Raw genomic sequence first — 19,344 nt, 5'->3', positions numbered from 1 at the left:
TATTTGCTCATAATGATAAAAAAATCAATCATCAAATCAAATAGAATGCCCATATAACTAGAAAATAATTAATATATATATACTGTATTTATGCAAATCATTATAAAACAGTATGTGTTTCTTCAATCTGGTATCAAGTTTACACTGCCATAAACTGACATGCGCACAAAAGCAACATTCATTTTACATAAATGCATATAGTTAGAGATGAGCTACAACTTGCTGCCAGTATCTCAACTGACGTTAGTATTAAGTTGTTCAGACTGTGTGTGAGTAGGTTAAGCCTGGTCTATGGGATGTAGGACAGGCTTCCACACCAGATGCGCAGGGAGCTTTCTGCATCGTCATATGCGATTCGACGCCGCCATGACGTCACCACGCAGGGGGTGGCGACGTGGAAAACATGGAGGAAAAGGAGTGTGTAGAGTAAACTTAACTGCCTCACATTTCTCAATATTTCAGGCGTTTCGCTTTGTAAACGACACGTGATAAGCAAACTGGACACAGTTATTTGCCAAACGCCGGTACACGTTGACTGAACAGGGAGCTGGAAGCGATACGGAGACTGGGAGAAGCGTTTCTGACAGGTGAGCCTAGCGGTCAGCTGATTGCAAGCAAACACTGAACGTTTAGCTGCATCCTTGCCAGTGGTGCTTGACTGGACATGCCATTGACCCGGCAGTTTATTTATCTAGCATTTGATGCTAATGTGCTGCTTTCCGTATATGGTGTCAGAAATACCTCGGCGCGGACTATTTCCTGCAGTCCAATCAGGTTAAGCTAGCTAACGTCATGCTAATCTTAAGGTACCACTGGGGTCGTATTAGAGCTGGAGCAGAGATTATTTCCGTTATTTGAAAACAGCATAGATGCATTTACAGTATAACTCTTGCTTGCAGTAGCTCAAACATGCACTTTTTCCTGTTGTTGCAATCAACAAATTGAAGGCACAAACTATCCCTCTCTGTGGTTTGTCACTATTGTGTGCGCATACTGTGCTCAAGTTCACTTAAACAAACGTTGCCTGTGCGGCTACACCCGTATGCCAAAGGTGTGTCCTGTACGAAAAACACGGCACCGTCCTGTTTCTTTGTGTGTCATCCTGTTGTGAAGTCACATAATGGCTTTACTGCACTTGGTGAGGATGACACTTTATTCTCCACTTATATTTTCTCATTTAAACTTAGGAGGAGAGAAAATCCTCTTGATTAGTTTCAGTGGAAGGTTCAGGTGCTTACATTTATTTATATGGTATATATGCACATACCTGTGATACATCACTGCAGTGAACTAGTAAAATGTAGATTTAATGTTTATTCTGAGTTATGTTTACATTGAAGCATTATGCATTAGAGCAAGTTAGGCTTCCAAATTAAGTGTTGATTCATGCATTTTTTAAGCAGGAGGACTGTAAAGACACGCAGCAGATTGAAGCATCACATTCTGTTCACCAAAGACAAAATCCATTGTCTTTTCCCTAGGATTCAGCATATGCACGGTGAAACACAGTGAAGAGTGCTGAACCTGGCTTAGCAGAGCCAGTAGAGATGGGAGCCAACACCAGCCAGGTCAGTGACCTGTCTGATAACAGCAGCCTCAAGGCTCTGGTGGGCTCAGAGTCCATGTCGGAGAATGACCCTTTCTGGAACCAGCTCATCTCCTTCACTTTCATCAGTCCCACCAGCAGGTAAACAAACGAATGAATGCAACCATTCTGAGTTGCAGTGCAAATGCTCTAACTCCAGCTGATTGTTCGATTTCAAAATGGGTTAAATTAAAAACACACGATGGTTAGACATGAATAGATGACAGCAGAGGGCAGATGGTACAAGCACTTCGGTTCTTCGTCCGTTTTCACTTTTATACCATTCACATGTTTTCATTCTTGCGCTTGTTGTTTTGTTTTTTTTTAACAGTGGAGACACCAAGTTACTGGAAGAAGCTGTCATCCCACTGGCCAAAGCACTCAGTAAGTTAACTACAATATAAATATTATTTGTGGATGGGTGTATTTATTGTATTTAAGCTGGGAATGAGATGTCCCAGTAAATATAAACTTTTCTCGAATTTAAGGCCAATGCCAATGTGCTTCTTCTTGCTGTTGACATAATAATGATGATAATTCTGGAGCTTGTGTAATGCTTGTGTAATTTTTCTCCTCCTTTTTTGTATTTGTTTCCAAGTTGAAAACAATCCCAGAACGGGGAACTTTGGTGCTCTTGTGAGAATTTTCCTGGGAAGAACCAAAGAGCTGAAGATTTCTACAGAATGCCAAGAGTGAGTATGAGACGTTCCGTGAGAACAAATTGTGCTGGTAATGACAGATCCTCGGCAGGAGCGTTATTGTTTGACCACAAACGTACAGGGTATCCCCATTTCCTAAAGTAGAAAAACAGTGAAGTGAATGTTGTTTCCCATGAGAAAAGTACTGGGTAAAACCATCAACACATGTGTGATTATTCAGTTCCCATTGCTCAACTTCATCTGACTTCACCCTGACTATTTACCATTTTGTTGTGTGGCAACTATTTATTCTGTTTCGACCATTATTAGAGGCTGGAGGCACTGCTCCACTCTTTACTACTTTTCATTTGCCCCTAAAACAAACCTACGTTTTCTGGGTGTATCACATTTGCCATATGCAACGTGTTAATTTGAGGAACTAATTAGACATCTATGAGTTGGTGGTTGTGAAACTGTGGCTGGCGCTGAATGGTTTTGTTGATTTCCTATTTTTCCTTCTCACCAGTTTATTTCCAGCGTCGTCTTAGTCCTTCGTGCAGTATCATTTAAAATTATGGTGACAGTCGCTATGCTTGCACCGCCCTTGTTTGTCAAAGTGAAGCTTGAGGTGCAGTTGCCACAAACTGTTGCAGATTTTACAAGGAAAAAACAGTAACCCATTACCCTAACAGCCAACCCGAGCCTGTGCTTTGGTTGATATTTTACAGAGGGTAAAAGATTCTACTCCAAGTTCAATGGTCACGGGTAGCACCATACTCTGAAGCACTAGAGGAGCTCCTCTTTCAGGAATGCTGAACACAAAGCAAAATGCATTTCATAAATTACCATAAGAACCATAAGAAAATGAATTTATTTCTTCTTTGTTCACTGAGGTCTAAAAATTATTCATGTATTTGCAATTACAGTATATACTAAAAATATGCTGTGGTAAACAAAACCAGCAGCACATAGCTTGTTATGCTATCTCTGCAGAATGTGCCTTCAATCACACTTCTTTCTTTGACCTTGAACGCGATGGCCTTGTTTTGTTTCTCTTCCACAGTCAGCTGTTTATCTGGCAGGCCCACAATGCACTGTTCATGATTCGTTGCCTGCTCAAGGTGTTCATCAGGGAGCTGAGCGAAGAGGAGCTGCACCTGCAGTTCTCCTACCAAGAGAGGGCACCAGGCTCCTATGGAGGTGAGCTCAGTCACAGCGTGGACCGTGGAGCACAGGTTTTAGCTTCAGCAGTGGATTCTGAATTAATACATTTTAACCATTAGTTACATTGTTAAAGGAAGGCATAATAAAAAAAAACCTGCATATGAAACGCTCCAGAAATGTTAAATAACATATTTGAGAGTGTTATTCCTTTAATAGATCATATGAGTCATTATAATGTAGTCACAGACATTAACATCACATTTTGCAGACACACAGCTGGCTACTGAATCGGATCAGCTGTTTCTGAGAAATCGTGTTCTTAAGAAGCCTCTAACTGCACGTGAGCTGTCTGAACCGGTTGGTGCGGTGAGACAGTGAAATCGAAAATTTAATACAAGCATATATTTTCAGCTTATTCTCTATTTAATCATTTTCCATGGTTGTTGCTGTGTCAGTTTTCAATGCAAAATGACACACCGCTAATATCAATTTCTTGAAAGTAGAAAATAATCAAATTTTATTGTGTTAGTGCTGAGTATAATTTTAGAAACCTTGCAGTTCCAATTAGCTCAAATCTCTCATCTCTCTAGTAGGATTGAATGGCTCGTATGCAGTATTCAGTATTTGATATGTCCCATGTGAAACAGGCAGCGAGGACCTCCTGGAGGAGCTGCTCACCAACCTAGTTCACCTGATCGTTGACGTGCCCCTGCTGTAAGTATCTGAACAGTCATTACTGGAGCAACATAGTGGGTTCATGCTGCATTTATTCAAAGGCATATGTTACATTATTAACCCAGAATAAATGATTATGCTAAGAAATTTGTAGTAGGCAGATTTAGTACCAGTTCATGATTTAGTTTACAGCGCTTGTCCTTGTTCATGTTATTCATTGTTGATTATAAAGGATGTGAGTCACTGAAAAGTTAAGGAAAAGCACTTTTGCCTGTATGTGTAACTCTGCTTGCGTGCTACACTTGCTCATTTGCTCTTTGATTCACTAACCAAAAGAAGGTGTAGTCCATTATGTAACATACCAGACTGGTGGGATTAAACTCTGAGCTGGCGACATTATGAGCAGTGAGACGAAATAAAAAAAATAAAGAGGAGACACGAGTTAGTGAGATATGAAGAAGGAGAAAGCATTGAAAGTGGACGGTGAAAGTTGGTTCGGATCTCTGCCATAGAGTGGGAGCAGAAGCAACATACAGTAAACGGATTATATGGTATCGAGCTTTGCTCTCGCTGGCTAATGTGTGCGCTAACGTAAACTCAGCCCAACGCCTTCACACACTGACAATAGGTGTTTCCTTAAGGCAGCATCTTCCACCTTTCCTGTTTCCTTTTGTCCGTGTTGTATTATTCTTGACGTCCTCCTCTCACTGTCTAGCAGCTTCATCTGCTTTATCTGAGTTCCTCTTTCTTCTTCTCTGTTGTCCCTGGACATCAAACCGAGGCTCTCGTGTAAATGTATTCACCCTTCCAACATTATTCATTGTTCTTAGCTTCCAAGACGCTCCCTGTTTGTCTTCCCTTCACCACTTTGTGGCTTTCAGCCCATTTCCTCTGTACATGCTGTTAGTTTAGATCCTTTTGATTTGGTTTTCCTAAAGCAGCCACAGACCTCTGCACCAACTGTGGTTTAATTTCACATAAAAATCAATAGTTCTTAATATTGTCAACACTCAATACAATTAGTACTAATTCAATTTAGAAGTTAAGTTAATGGAAAAAGACATTTCTATACAGGATGAAAATGTTTTTGTGTATGGTTGAATTAAATATCCATATAGAATGAAGTGTGTAATAAAAAGTGAACATACGTCTGTGATTGTGAACATATCTACAACATCGTTGCGATAACGAGATGATCATGTATTAACTCTTCATCTCAACCCATCTGTCTCTGCAGAGACATCACCTATAGCATCCTGTTTGAAGCAGTGACCACGCTGCTGGTGCTCTTCTCCTATCAGCTCTTCCACAAAGACATCCTCCGGGATGGAATAATCTACCAGCACATCATGAAGGGGAGATGGTGAGGAAAGACTACGCCGTCACGTCCCACCCTGCTGCAGTGCACCAAACACTAGTTGTCATTAATATAGCTAACGTTAACCTTTCACCTTAGACCTATTCACTCAACCTTAATGGGACTGCTGTTGGACCGTCTCACATGCCCTACTTACTGGGTCATCCGCAATATGTTGACGGCCTTTTTGAACGCAAGCCCAGACCATTTTGGACCCTCTCCAATCCAATGTGACACTGTCTGCTCCAGCCTTCTGTTGTTCTGTTCTCCTCTCCAGTCTCACTATTACTAGATTAGAATCTCTCCCTGTACTTCAGGACAGTCTCTTCATGTTCCACACAAAGGATTCATTTCTTGTTTTATAATTTATATCAAAAGAAATGAAAAACACAAATGTAACCCTTCAGCACCATTTTAACAACTCTACATTTTAATGTACATTCTTTATTCTTATCTTGAATATGAATATATGCTGATCAATGTAGTGAAACAAAATGCTTTTTAAAGTCTACTAGTGCATTTTAATGAGGTGGGCAGAGAATGGAAGTCATTTTCTTTTAGGGTTCTCAAAGCCTAAGAGTCAAATGAGAGCAATTTGGATTAATTGCCACAGAGCTGAAAAAAAAGCTTTCAAGTAGCTGATGTTGGCGAAACAGATTGTAAGTCGATCTGAAATAATTTTGCCATTTCACCTGTCAAGAAAGTAAGGATGTGTCGAGCTAGCAGAGCACTGCTTCAGGTTCATTTACACTGTACTATTCTGTACGTCTGTAGGTTTCAAGCATAGTAATGCATGTTTTTGTTGTCCCCTTTTCCCCCAGTTTGCCCTTAACCAGTCGCCTAGTGAAGACCCTGCTCTACAACTTTATCAGGCAGGAGAAGTGTCCGCCTCCAGCGACACACATCTTCGAGCCCAAAGCTGAAGGCGGCCTGCTTTACGGCCTAGCGTCAGGAGTGGCAAGTAGGTGTACACACAACTAAAACAGCACATCAACAACAAAGGGCTTACTTAGATTTCCTGTCTGTAAAAGGTTATTTGACTGTCAAGTCTTAGATTATGTGTAGCTTGGTTTTGGCCTGAGCATCATTTTGCATGTCGGACACAGCTGCTTTGTATTTTCTCCCCAATTTATACTTTTTAGATTTTGGTTTTACAAGCTTTTATGGTTTTGACACAAAATACAGTATGATAGCGATGGTGAAATGACACAGATGTTAACACAGGTTATTGAATATTGTTATTGAATGGACGTATGCAACGTAAAGGAAATGTAAAAAAACTAACCTAACTTTAATGTGTGATAAACATATATCCTTCATCTTGTGGCTTTCTGCGTACTGGTGAGTGCTGGTGGATTGCTTGCACTTGGTGATATCATTCAATGACTCGTTTTGCTCACCTCTTTGTTATAGAGATGTGGCCACAACCCACACATCACCTTTAAAGCTTGTGTGTAAAAAGTGTTCTCATAACTGATAGAATTGGTGGAACAGACAAATTACATAAAGCTGCAGCTCGACTGTGAAAACACGAGTTGAGATCGTCAGTTACTGTATTTCCATTGTTCTTGGCATCGTAGAGTGAGAAACACGATTAATGTGAGACACGAAGGTGCAAGACGCGATGCCAGATGTGATGGCACAGATGAAAGTCATGACAGTGTGTGTGTGCTGGAGTGTGAGAATCGAGCTGGTTTTCCCCCGTAGACGAATGCTCTTTGTCGGTTTTTGGTGGCGGATTCCTATCAGGGAGCGATCAGCATTCGGCCCAGCCTGTCTGTCTGTGGCCAGTGATCAGCCTGATGAGTTATGGTGCCCTGTCCTGTTCCGTAATCCCCTAGAGCCTGTCTGTCTGCAGCCGCCTCCCTTATACACACACGCACAGACCAACAAAGACACAAGCTCTCTTATACTCCGCTCAGAAACAACGCTTGTTTTCTTTCTCTGTCTCCCTGTCTCGGACAGTCATTTGCTTACAGTCATTTGGGATCGACAGAGTACACAAACTAGTATGTTTTATTTGAATGGAGGCGTTGATGTATGCAAGAAGGGGGGGGGGGGTTGTTCTGTAGCCACTGACAATATGAGATGAGTTTCGCAAAGGAACTAAATCTCTTATATTTTTATTTGGTCCTTTATGAAAATACTGTACCAGCCACTGCAACCTCTGATTTTTTTTTTCTCATCGTTCCTATGTTGCATAGAATTTAATGCAGAAAATTGCATCTTCAAACCTGCCAACTCAATTTGGACTAGATAGACCTTTTATCCTCCCACGGTTTTATTGTGAAATGTGTAGTCGTGATATCATGTAAAGTCACATGCCTCTGCATTTACATTCACAGATGGGCCGGGATTTTTTTTTCTTCCCCGAAACCAAACACTGGTCATTGGCAAAGCAAATCGGCCTTTGATTTCTGTCGCCATTTCAATGTCTGGAGAGATAGGATGTCTCTTTTGCACAGTCTGCTGTCTGGGTCTGAGCAAACGTCTGCAGAGGGATTATCACCCAGACTGGCAGCTCAGAACTTTTTGGCTCCTCTCCTCTCCTCTTCTTTCTTCTGTGTGTGTTTTTTTTAATGTAGGTGTCATCCTCTAGCACCTTAAACTTGAAAGGGGAAAACAAGACTCTACAGGAGTCTCCACTCACAGCCTTCCTTTGGTGGTTAGATGTTAATTTTAACTTCACACCTGAATTGTTTCTAGCATAACAAGAGAGTTGAAAGGAGCCTATTAAGAGTTTTCTAGTATATTATGGATCAGACTTATCATTGTAGTTTAGCATGTTAGAATAATAAGAGAGCCATTTTAAGATGCACTATACATGCAAATATGTCAATCAATGCTATCTATGTTCAAATCTTCCTTATTGTGGACAGAAATAGTGAATAGTTTGTTTTAGGCATATTTGTTCTCATGAGATGTGCTAGAAGTGCTTTGAGTACATATTTCAATATCTTTTTTTTTTCTCTATACAACATTTTTGGATTGTCCTCACAAATTTGACATGTCTGTGTGTATCTTGAGTGGCCTGAAGCCGTGATGTCATATTTAATTTGCTGTTCCTCCAGAAAAGTACATTCTGTATCGGCCCGCCAGCTCCAAGCGTCCACGCTGCAGCATATGTTGCCCGCTGTAACTACTGCGTGGGGAATAATTTCCCACCCCAGCTCACGCCCCTGGTGTCTCCACAGGCCGCTGGAGGAATGTCGCAGGTGGCATATGATGCATGAACCATCTCACTTTGAAATGCTGTTGATTTGTGCAGAGATTGTTCAGGTTTTAATGGCGAGGTTTCCATTAAAGGTGCAGAGGTTGTTCCTATGGCGTTGGGTTTCGGTTTCGTCTGTGGATGAAATACTTCAACAGCTATTGTTTGGACACATTCATTCATTCATTTCTCATAATGTGCTGTAATAACAAGGGTTATTGCTTAATTTTTTATAGTGTTGTCATTGGGCCAAAATTTCAGAGTGCTTGAAGAAATAATGACTTTCCCCTCTGCCTCATTTGGACTTGTTCAGTGCTAATTAGCAAATTGTAGCTGCCAACTTGCTACAGTATGATGCTGATGATGAAGATGGTGAGCATCACTTGCTTTGCTGTTCTTCCTCCTAGTAGGCAAAGCAAAATGACAGCAATATATTGTACTCATAATTTGATGTTATTCCTGTTCTAGCAGTTTAATATTTATGAAATCCATCTAGATGCATCTGTGCTTCTGGAGGTCATCTATATGAAAATAAGGCCAGATAAATTTAGCTGTCGGATTCAAGGCGCGGAGGATTCGTCCTAACTCCCACAGTCTACTAGCAGCAGTGTCATTAAGTGCTTCACCGCTGATGGTGTGTTTATGATAATATACATGATGCAAATTCAGAACTGATAAGAGGTCAGGGTCTTGAGGAAGATGTCAGGAACTAGATGTGTGATGGGCTTTCAGCCTGCGTCGTATTCAGCTTCTGCATCTTAAAAACCCCAGCAATGCGAGTCAGGCTGGTGTTCCTTATGTAACGGCTGCAATTTGGATAACGCAGCCTTTAGTTCTTAAGCCAAGGCTCGGTTAATAATCAAAAGCTCACATTTAGTTCCTCTGTTTTTTGAGCGTGCTGCGTGGATTATTATAAATGCCTGCTGTGTGTGTGTGTATATATAGGAGTTTTCAAAGGAGAGTAAAGAAATTCCACTTCAAAGGTCGTAGTGGACGCACGCTCATGTTCACGCGAGTGAAGTAAGACTTTGTGAGCGAACTTGTGTTGCATGTCTCCTGTGCCCCCCCGAGTTCCGAGGCCCAGATTCCGACTTTGGCGTGCCAGCTTCTGTCTGCGTCTGACCTTCTCTTTTCCTCACTTTCCCCTTCCTCCTCCTCCTCCTCCTCCTCCTCCTCCTCTTTTTCCACTGGGCGGCTGGCCAGAGCCGGAGCCGGCTGAGCAGCGTAGCATTATTGGGTTTATGTAGTGGGCAGGCAGACAGGCTGAGGGAAGCGAGCCAGGCAGATAACAAACAGCACCCACTAAGGTAAAATAGAGCTGTGTGTGCGTGCAGGAAGTGTGGCCGTCAGACCGGGCTCTGACACTGTCGGCCCAGTCGCCGTGGTGCCAGTGATGAGATGAACATGGCTCCGTCACTACTTGGCGCTCTCTCCCTGGATCTTGTTTTCTCTCACGCTCGCTTCGCTTTCCGTCCAGTAGACAGAACGGAGACTATCGTGTGTGGAGAAAGAGCAACAGACTGTGCGAATGATGTAATATCTCTCCTGGGTTTTTTTTTTTTATTGGGAAGGCAGCTCAGTTTGTTGATGTCCTCTCACTCAGATATAAACAAATTCCAATCCCGCTCCGCTGGAGTACACGTTTATACACAGACAGGCTGAGTGTTTGAGTAACGCTTTACTGGCCATTAGTGACTTTAGAGGCAATCGCACAGATAAACTGGCGACATTACTGATATCGTAAACAGTTATAAGTTGTTCCAGAAGAAAAGCATGTGTTTTGTCATGCATGTGGATCTGAAACCTTTTACTGGTTTCAGCTTCGAGCATTACCTCCATCAAAGCTTCTACGTTCTGCCTTCTTTCTTTCCAAGCCGTACAAGGATGAGACGCCTGCATGCGTCCCGCCTTGTGGTCTTTAATTAATCCTGTGACATAGTAGGAGGTCTGTCTACATAAAGTTTAGTTTACTCCAGCGTCTCCAGCCTGAGAAGAGTCGCTGCTCTTCCGACCTCCGCCACTAGATGGCAACAAAGCTACTTGACTGCTCGTCCAGTAGCTTAATCATTGAGGAGCCACCACACTCTCCCTGCCTCTCTCAAGAGTTCGCTTCATGTATTCTCTGTGGCCAGACGCGCCGGAGCCACAGACTATCGTCTGTGTGCCGGGGTCCTCCTGCTTCTGGTGACGCCTGAAAGCACCGACACCTCACTCTCCCTGGAAGACATTCAGCTCTGTCTCTCATCCCCCAGCGAGATAAGCGCACCCCACTCCGGCCGGCCAGTAGTTCCAGTTTCTCTTTGTTCCGTGGCGCCGTCCGTGTTGTTTCAAATATCAGGTGCCGCGACCTGTTTGCTTGACTCTATTGTGTGTTTATGGCCTGAATGCACATGCTGTTTTGCATTTCTCTTCTCCGTGTAGTGTAAATGCGTTACAAGGCCAGGTCAGCCTTGTGCTAAAATCCAACCACGCCATGTGTGTAAGCGCATATAATAAGCCCGTTATTAAACAAAATATTTATCTTTAGAAAAAACATAGTGTAGAAGACTTGGGATCAGATAACATGCAGAAACACATCAGGACGGATGTCATGGCTCTAACGTGTTTGTTACCTGTGTTTGTCCCCAGGTGGTCTGTGGACTGTCTTTACGTTGGGCGGAGCTGCCAGCAAAGCCGGGTTAGACCAGGAACACAACCCCTTGCCCTTATCTAATCAGAGCCTTCTGTTACTGCTGGTTCTAGCCAATCTAACAGACGGCCCCGACTGGCCCAACCCCTACCGGCAAGCTATTACGTGTTTCAGAAACACACAAGGTGACGGGACGCCGAACCCTGCCCATTTCCAGGCGCTTGTTGCTGTAACAATGTCGCAGGGTTGAATGAAAGAGCCGAGCATGACTTTTCTTTTCCCCTGCACCTGTAGACACATCATCGCTGCCTGTGGAGCAGCCTCACACGTTCCAGATCAATTTCAACAGCCTGTACACAGCTCTGTGTGAACAGCAGCGCTCTGACCAGGCCACCCTACTACTGTACACCCTGCTGCACCAGAACGCCAACATGAGGACGTACATGCTCTCCAGAACTGACATGGACAATCTGGTGGGTCCTTGGCGACGTGGCTCACACATCCATGCGCATTCCTCGCCTCCATTTGAATCTGAGCGTTTAGGATAATGCAAAGTGGGTTGGGATAATCCTCAACAAAAATCATTATGCTGTTCTGCCTCACTCACACATGGTGAGGAAACGTTATTTATCCAGCCCCAGTGCAAAGGATCAGATGTATGCCGTTGCAGCTGCTGCTATTCTGTTTATGTGGGACTGTGCCAGTTCTTCCTTAAAGCGGGGCGAGCGCTCCGAGGCAGTCTTTGGCTCAACATATCAGATGGTGTCGCATAGCGCGAGTAAAGCCACGGAGACTGAGACATTTTTTCTATAGTAGGACTTCAAATGCAGAGTTTTTATTCGTATTTCTTTCAGTAGATAAACAGTAAAACCAGTGAACAAAAAATTCTGACCGAACATTGGCAGGAAATGACCTCGTTCGTATTTATAACGTGTAGGTCTGATAAATACCTTTTTGTTTGTTTTCTGTTTGACCTTTCTGGCTTATTCCATATTTATGGCTGATACAGCGTGGTAAAATCCCAACACCAGCAGATCCACCGTGCAGCGTATGCTGAACTTATTATGTAGGTGGGCTGCTACCGACTCGGGTCACTTTCTCCTGCGCAACAATGAAACGCTGCAGCTCTGTGTGTCTGCTGCTCACATTATGGTATTACGATTAAGTGTGAGAATTTAATCTTTTGCACGCACAACACTTGTGCCATGTGTTCCAGATACTGGTGTCCTCACCTAGCTGTGAAATTCTGCTGTTCTCCTTGCCAACCAGCGAAGTTAGAATAACAAGTTATACGTTTTATTATTGTTTAGTTATGAAGTGGCATCAGTTCAGGATTCACGTTATTAACATTACTCTTATTATGGACGTTTATGAGCGCCTGCACAGATGCTTAGGCCCACCTCATACTCCTCCACTCTCTCCCTCAGGTATTGCCTATTCTTGAGATCCTTTACCACGTCGAGGAAAGAAATTCTCATCATGTCTACATGGCCCTCATCATTCTCCTCATCCTTACAGAGGACGACGCCTTTAATCGTTCCATCCATGAGGTGGTAAGTCGTTTTACATGCATCGTTCACCTTTCGGGTACCACCGCTGCGAACCCCATTACCTCCAATTACTGGATAATCATAAATCCCTCCTCGTGCTTTCCGTCCTCTCCTTATTTCAGATGTTAAAGAACATCTCCTGGTACACAGAGAGGTCTTTGACAGAGATTTCCCTTGGTAGTTTGCTCATCTTAGTTGTCATCCGCACGATCCAGTTCAACATGACCCGGACAAGGGTAAGATGAACGCTCGCTGGCACGTTTTTCACACTTGCGTGCAATAAGAGCAATCACAAGCCTATTGGCTCTTAGACACATGTTAGACCAATATGATCACCTTTTGAAACTGTTGATCTCTTTAGGATAAGTACCTTCACACTAACTGTCTGGCCGCGCTTGCCAACATGTCGGCTCAGTTTCGATGTCTGCACCAGTATGCTGCCCAGCGCATCATCAGGTAAGAACCAGCTGCCTTCTCGTCTTTAGTCTTCTATTCAGCTGTTTTAATGCCAATACATGTAAATGTTGGCATTTATTAAAACACTGTTAAAAAGCTAGGACCAGGTTTTTTCCTAGGTTTCCTGTTTGACATTTAAATGCGTTATTATTTGTAGTTTTAATAAAAAGCCGATTCTTGACCTTTTTCATTTTTTTGTCTTTAGCGTTATGATTTAAAAACAACTTCCGTTACACATTTATTAATTGCTGCTTTACATGAGTTGTGAGCTTTTGGAAGAGTCATCCACGTCAGATTTGCATACAAGCCTGTGTGAGTCAGGCAGAGACCGGAATGGAAACAAATTCAAACGCACTCATTCATTTTAATGACTCACGCTGAATCAGTGCAAAATATCCTGGTATGTTCTGGTAACTCGACAGTGGCGGCAGCAGAGGAGGAGACGAAGACTTAACACTTTAGAGGGTGTGTAGAGGGGCGCATTATGCAGCAGGAGGGAGTCGAGGAAACTGGTTGGATCCGTGAGACTGAGGACGAGCTGAAAACCTCACAAACCGACACCTACACAAACACACGAGCCAAGTCTGCAACTCATAATAATTGTACTGTAGTAACATTTGTCCAAACATCTACATAAAACTATGCATATTTCCACGCAGATGTTTGTGAACTCTCGGCACACGGGAAGGAATGTTTCCTTCCCCCGGAGACCTGCACACGTTCACGCTCATTCAAGGATCCGCTTATCTGTCTGCCTGTGTCTGCCTCCATATCTTTGACTCGCTGGTGTTTTAAGCCAGAGAGGAACTCTGTCTGTGGACGTCTGCATGTCTGTCTTGTGCTGATGCAGAGCGACTGACTCTGCCTGATAATAATGATAATGATGATGATTATGATGTCCTGGGCTGGGCTGATCTGGCTGGCTGTTAGATAAAGGGACTTTCCTGGCAGGAATTTCCAAATGTCATCCAGACACTGTTAAACGGTAGATCTTAATTGACTTGCAGCTGGTGTTGTTTATTTCCAGGCAGTGGTGGGTTGGTTTGCCTTCAGCACAGAGAACTTGCCTTCATAGACGATAACTTATAGTTACGTTCATCATTTCATTTTACTAGGATTCCCCTCGGACCATGTCCGCAGTGTCAGCTGCCAGCACACATGATGTGCTAACGCTTCTTTTTCTGGTTTCAGCACACTTGACTGTGTTTGTTTGTAGGCCTGCAACAACTCGTTACTGTTTAAAGCTTGTAATCGCCCCTTTTGAATTTTTGATGAATGGTTTTTGAATGATCGTAATGTTCCCAGAGTCCATGGTGACGCCATAAAGTGACTTTCTGTGTCTGGCCAGAAGCCAAATAACTATTCAAAAGGAATGGTAATTTTAAAAGACTTTTCTACAAATATAAATTTTACAAGAAAGACTTGACAACTTGCAAGAAAGGTCTGGTTCAAGCTTCAAACATATCTTAACCCTGGCTAATGTCTGAATGCATATTTCAAGCGGAGCACCGTGTGTGTCCAGATATAAGTGAAACCTTTTGATTGTCGAAGACAGAGCACCTTTACATCATTAATGCCTGGGGTGGACCCTGTCTGTCATTACCTCCGCCTTCTAACTGATTTTTGGGATCAGGCCAGCAGTGTGGAAATGCTTCTGTGTCCCTGTTTCCTGAGTCGTGTCCATCATTGCCTCAGCATGAATGAGGGACGTGACAGAGCGACTAGTCACAGTGCATTATTGTGGCCACCAGACCCAGGTGGAACCTCCATGGTGGTCTCCTATTTGAAATGGCGAAACCTGACTAGATATTATAACAGGTCCCATTATGTAGTCACAGGTAATGACATCTTTGACATTACTTCTGTAGATAAGACCTAAACCACCTCGTACTGTAGCTTCTCAGATATCTCCCTCCAGCTGCAATTTGGCAGATTAGCCTGGATAAATAATGCTGAGAGCTTTTGTATGTGTGCTGACAGATGGACAGGTGGAGCTCTGACTGGTTTTGTGCATATGAGGATCCCTAGTCCTTGCTTTCATTGAAATGTGTTGGCATAAAGAGCACATTCAAATATTGTTTAGCTGATTTTTATTAATTATACCAACACTTGTTACAACAATGTATTATAAACCTTACATAAATGAGAACTCATTTAAATATGTCTATTTTTATAATATAACATACAAATGTCATATTATTCTTTAATAATCTGAGTGTAAGTGATTTGAGCACATCAGCCTTCATTCGCCATTCAACGCCAGCTGTGTGACTACTGCATGTTGAGACTTTGATGTTGATGTTGATTTGTTCTTCGCTGTGAATCATCCACTTGCTGCTCTCACTTGTTTTTGCCCCTGTCTGTGCTTCTCTTGTAGTTTGTTTGCATTGCTTTCCAAAAAGCACAACAAGGTTTTGGAGCAGGCAACGCAGAGTCTGAGAGGCAGGCAGCCGGATAACACAGCTCTGCCCGACTATGTAAGTGACACACACACACACGCACGCACGCACACACACACAGCAAATCACTGAATACCTTATAACCAGTGAGCTTTACAGGTGCTGGTCATTTTCGTTCCCCAAGTCCAAAACCAGTTTGTCCCTTTTCCCGTGTTTATGCTTGTATAAACTAACACAATGGAAGTTGTTTCTTATTTAGTGTTAATATTCCTATTATACTAAAGTAAACAAGGAAAACTGAATTTGTGGTCTGCCTCGAAGCATTTTTCCATCATGGGTTTAGAAATGCATTTGTTTGGGGTTTGTCTGAGGACGGAACTCGTAGTTTGAAGCCGTTGCTGGAAAACATCAAATCTGAAAATGTGCTGTGGCAGCCTGCTGTCAAACGGCAGCCTGCATCAACTCTTTAGCCATATTGTGACTGTTGGCCTCTGACAAACATGTATATTGTTATTTATGTAGTGTGTGTGTATATATGCGTAAACATCCCCTTGATGTGATGGATGATGAGGATTACATCGTCTTTGATAACCTTATGAAATCACTCCGTTGTTCCAGTCAGAGTGAAGATGGTCGCAGTGATAAATATAATAAGACAAACACAAAAACATGGTGAGAGGTCAAAAGTGTGAACAACTCTCATCTCATGCTTTTGCAAGACATTCAGTGTGTTGCTCAAGGGCACAAGACAGATTTCCAGAGTGATTATTTCATGGGAAACTTACAATGAGGGTTGTTTTCTCAGAACAGTGTCTGACATCCAGTCTGGGTCATAGACTTATAAGACAGAGTTGGTCAACTTTTCTGATACTGCAGTTATCCTTGAGCTTAGACTATACTAACTCATTGTGGCATTGGTTCCCATGTCTACCATGGTTCCCTTGTTTACTATCCGCATTTAAAGGTCTGCATATAACTTTACTGGCATCGCTAAATGAAAGGAACATACTGTGTTGTTTGCCTTTTGAGTATGCACACACACAAACCCACCTAGAGATATGAAGTCAGTTAATTTTGTCTCGACTCTAGTCGAGTTGCACAAACACAGAAGTGGTGAGCATCTTTTGTGGTAGAGGTTGTTTTTTTTTTGGCAGCTTTGATAAGTTGTGTTGTGCTATTCAGATGTGAAGGGTTTTTCCGGCCAGGCCTTGAATTAGGCTTTTAATCCTTCCTTGATCACACTGGTTGTGACTAACTTGTCACCCAGGGTGAAATCTTCCTTTGTAAATCAAGCGTGACACCCCGAAGGCTTAAAATGTTGATCTCACCACAGCATCAGCAGCGTTGCTAATAAAATTGGCCTACCTGTAATTACCTGATTCTGGGCTAAAAGGTGGAAAACTTTATATGAACAAGTGGCAGCGGTTGGGCTGCAGATACTGAACATTAAACATGAACAAGTCATCCCTTCGTGCTCTATTTTCTTGCACAGGCTGCTGATATGTCTGATAAGAAGCGGTACTGGGGCCGGGTCTCACGTTGTGATTTGCCAGGCTGAACAGAAAACGGGAGCGGGTCTCTCTCACCGATGAGTCTGCCATTAATTCAACATGCTGAATGGGCTGAAAAGCTGCTGACGGGGTTCTGGCCGGTGCCAAAGGTGCAGGACACGCCACAAAAACTAGAGCGGCAGACCGTCAGCCCGGCGGGTCGCGGCCAAAAGGCACCAGGCGGAACCGACCGATTCTGCTGCAGTGACTCTCATGCGGTGACGTTTTAGAGTAGGCGATCCGTTTTTTGAAGGGCGTAGGTGCGAGCTCCTACCTTCTTGGACGTCGGTATCAATTTCAGACTGGTGTTTACATAAAACTCCGTGCTGAGCACTTCTTATCTGACCAGTTTTAATGGCCGCACACGCTGGCTAATGTGCCTCTCCTCCATCTCTGACCCTCTCCTGGATGTGGCCGAGGCACTTAAGTGTGTTTTTGTGACAGGCATCTGGAAACAATGTAATTTGGCCGAGTCTGGCTCTGGAGAGAGAACTAATGTTTGTTTAATGTGGGATTGTCTTGGACATGTAATTGCTCTCTTTACGAGGGAGAAACTGGGAGGCGGATATGAAAAAAAATGCTGTCAAACGCTCTAAGCTGCGGGTTAAATCTGGGCCCGTCCTGCTTATGTGTTAACGTCTCTCTTACTGTCTCCTCCTCTCTCTGTGCCTCTTGGTCTCGGTCTCTCTCATGTATACACCGCCCCTATCCCAGAATGTGTTTGTGCTGCTGTGTCTGTTTAGTCTCAGGGAAGAAAGAGTGAAGGATTAGGGCCTCTTAAGCCCCCAGGTACTGCCAGGGGCTCCCAGTCCAACCATGGAGGTGGGAGGGGGTGGTATGGTTGCTCTCCATGGCTTCTGCACTGCTGATTGCTTTTTTTTTTTTTTTCATTTTGCCCTTTGAGATTTGTGCAATGACATGCATTATGTGCCCGTACATACAAACAAACATAAAACGAAGTGGATACGTGCTGTGTTGTGTTGTATGTCACTGTTTATGCTCCCGGCCAGCGGCAGTGGTAATGTTACTTCTCTGCCTTTTAGTCTGTTTACTGTTGCACATTTCTGGGAAGCACACACACACACACACACACACACACACACACACACACACACACACACACAGCCAGGAGCACGTTGGACCACCCTGTCTATGTGTTTATATGTGCTGGTTGAGTCACAATCTGTGATCTTGTTTTAATAGCCGCTGCAGACACATGCATTAACTTTGCAGCACCCTTCCTCTTGTTTAGGGTAAAAGCAGAGCCGGAGGATGTATCAACAGATAATAAACATTATGCCTTCAGTTTATTTTCTGGAATCTTCCAGGAATTTGCCAAATTCAGTTTTCCCAACACATTTACAGCCGTGAGATGACTTGAAATTTGAAATTTCAAACACTTTATATAAATTATATTTAATGGACATTTTATAATCAACCAGTTTTGGTTGTTGTAGTATTAAAGCGTTTTCATGCACATTCCGAACTAATATGTCCACATACAAATAATCAAACTAATAATTCTACCAGTATATTTGCTGACTAAAGCTTATTTCAGCTACTGTATGTTTATAGTGGTATTATATTTTTCCAAACAGTAATTAGCCATTTATTTAAACGCCATACTGTTTCTACATGTTCTCTCCACCGGGGAAAACAGTCAAGTGAATTAACTTTACATTTTAAAAGGTTGCGTTCACTTCTGTCTATCTTCTATTTATCGGTTGGTAATTGAAGTGTGAATAATACAGGCTGTGTTAAGGATTTGATGTATTGCCAGTCTTCTTGCAGGATTGATACATAACATACAATCTCCTCCATTTTCAGGGACAGAGATGATACGAACAAACAGAGATTATGAAATTAATACTAAAATAAATATTATTTTATTAAAATAATAAAAGGGTCCAGACCAGCGTGGGGATTATTAGCCTGGTTAAAGCATTCAAAAGGCTTTTGACCTCTACAGAGTGGTGCAGTGTGAATGTGTTGGCCACCTCCGAGATGTGCAGGAGCATACAGCAGATTCTTTTGTGAAATTCTGCTGTGTTTTTTTGTCATTGTTAGTCACTGTATGGGGTTTGATCAAACCGCTGCACCAAACGAACCCAACTCAAGGTCAATTCTCTG

At 42.9% G+C, this 19,344-nt stretch overlaps 1 protein-coding gene across 1 annotated transcript in view; it reads left to right on the top strand.

Annotated features, from left to right (window-relative positions):
- The first annotated feature begins 365 nt into the window (after positions 1-365).
- Positions 366-19,344, top strand: part of dym (dymeclin) — a 31,445-nt gene continuing 12,466 nt past the window's right edge. Inside the window, exons 1-14 of the mRNA XM_029169086.3 lie at positions 366-587; positions 1,482-1,687; positions 1,917-1,969; positions 2,184-2,277; positions 3,287-3,423; positions 4,035-4,101; positions 5,300-5,425; positions 6,241-6,380; positions 11,259-11,444; positions 11,554-11,732; positions 12,687-12,812; positions 12,932-13,045; positions 13,171-13,265; positions 15,643-15,742. Coding sequence (XP_029024919.1) covers positions 1,548-1,687; positions 1,917-1,969; positions 2,184-2,277; positions 3,287-3,423; positions 4,035-4,101; positions 5,300-5,425; positions 6,241-6,380; positions 11,259-11,444; positions 11,554-11,732; positions 12,687-12,812; positions 12,932-13,045; positions 13,171-13,265; positions 15,643-15,742 — 1,557 coding nt within the window. The 5' untranslated portion in view covers positions 366-587; positions 1,482-1,547. The remainder of the gene's footprint in view (positions 588-1,481; positions 1,688-1,916; positions 1,970-2,183; positions 2,278-3,286; positions 3,424-4,034; positions 4,102-5,299; positions 5,426-6,240; positions 6,381-11,258; positions 11,445-11,553; positions 11,733-12,686; positions 12,813-12,931; positions 13,046-13,170; positions 13,266-15,642; positions 15,743-19,344) is intronic.

The sequence above is a fragment of the Betta splendens genome, chromosome 12, assembly GCF_900634795.4.
Source record: "Betta splendens chromosome 12, fBetSpl5.4, whole genome shotgun sequence".
In the NCBI taxonomy this organism is placed as follows: Eukaryota; Metazoa; Chordata; class Actinopteri; order Anabantiformes; family Osphronemidae; genus Betta; species Betta splendens.
This window is presented reverse-complemented; position numbering and strand designations above follow the sequence as displayed.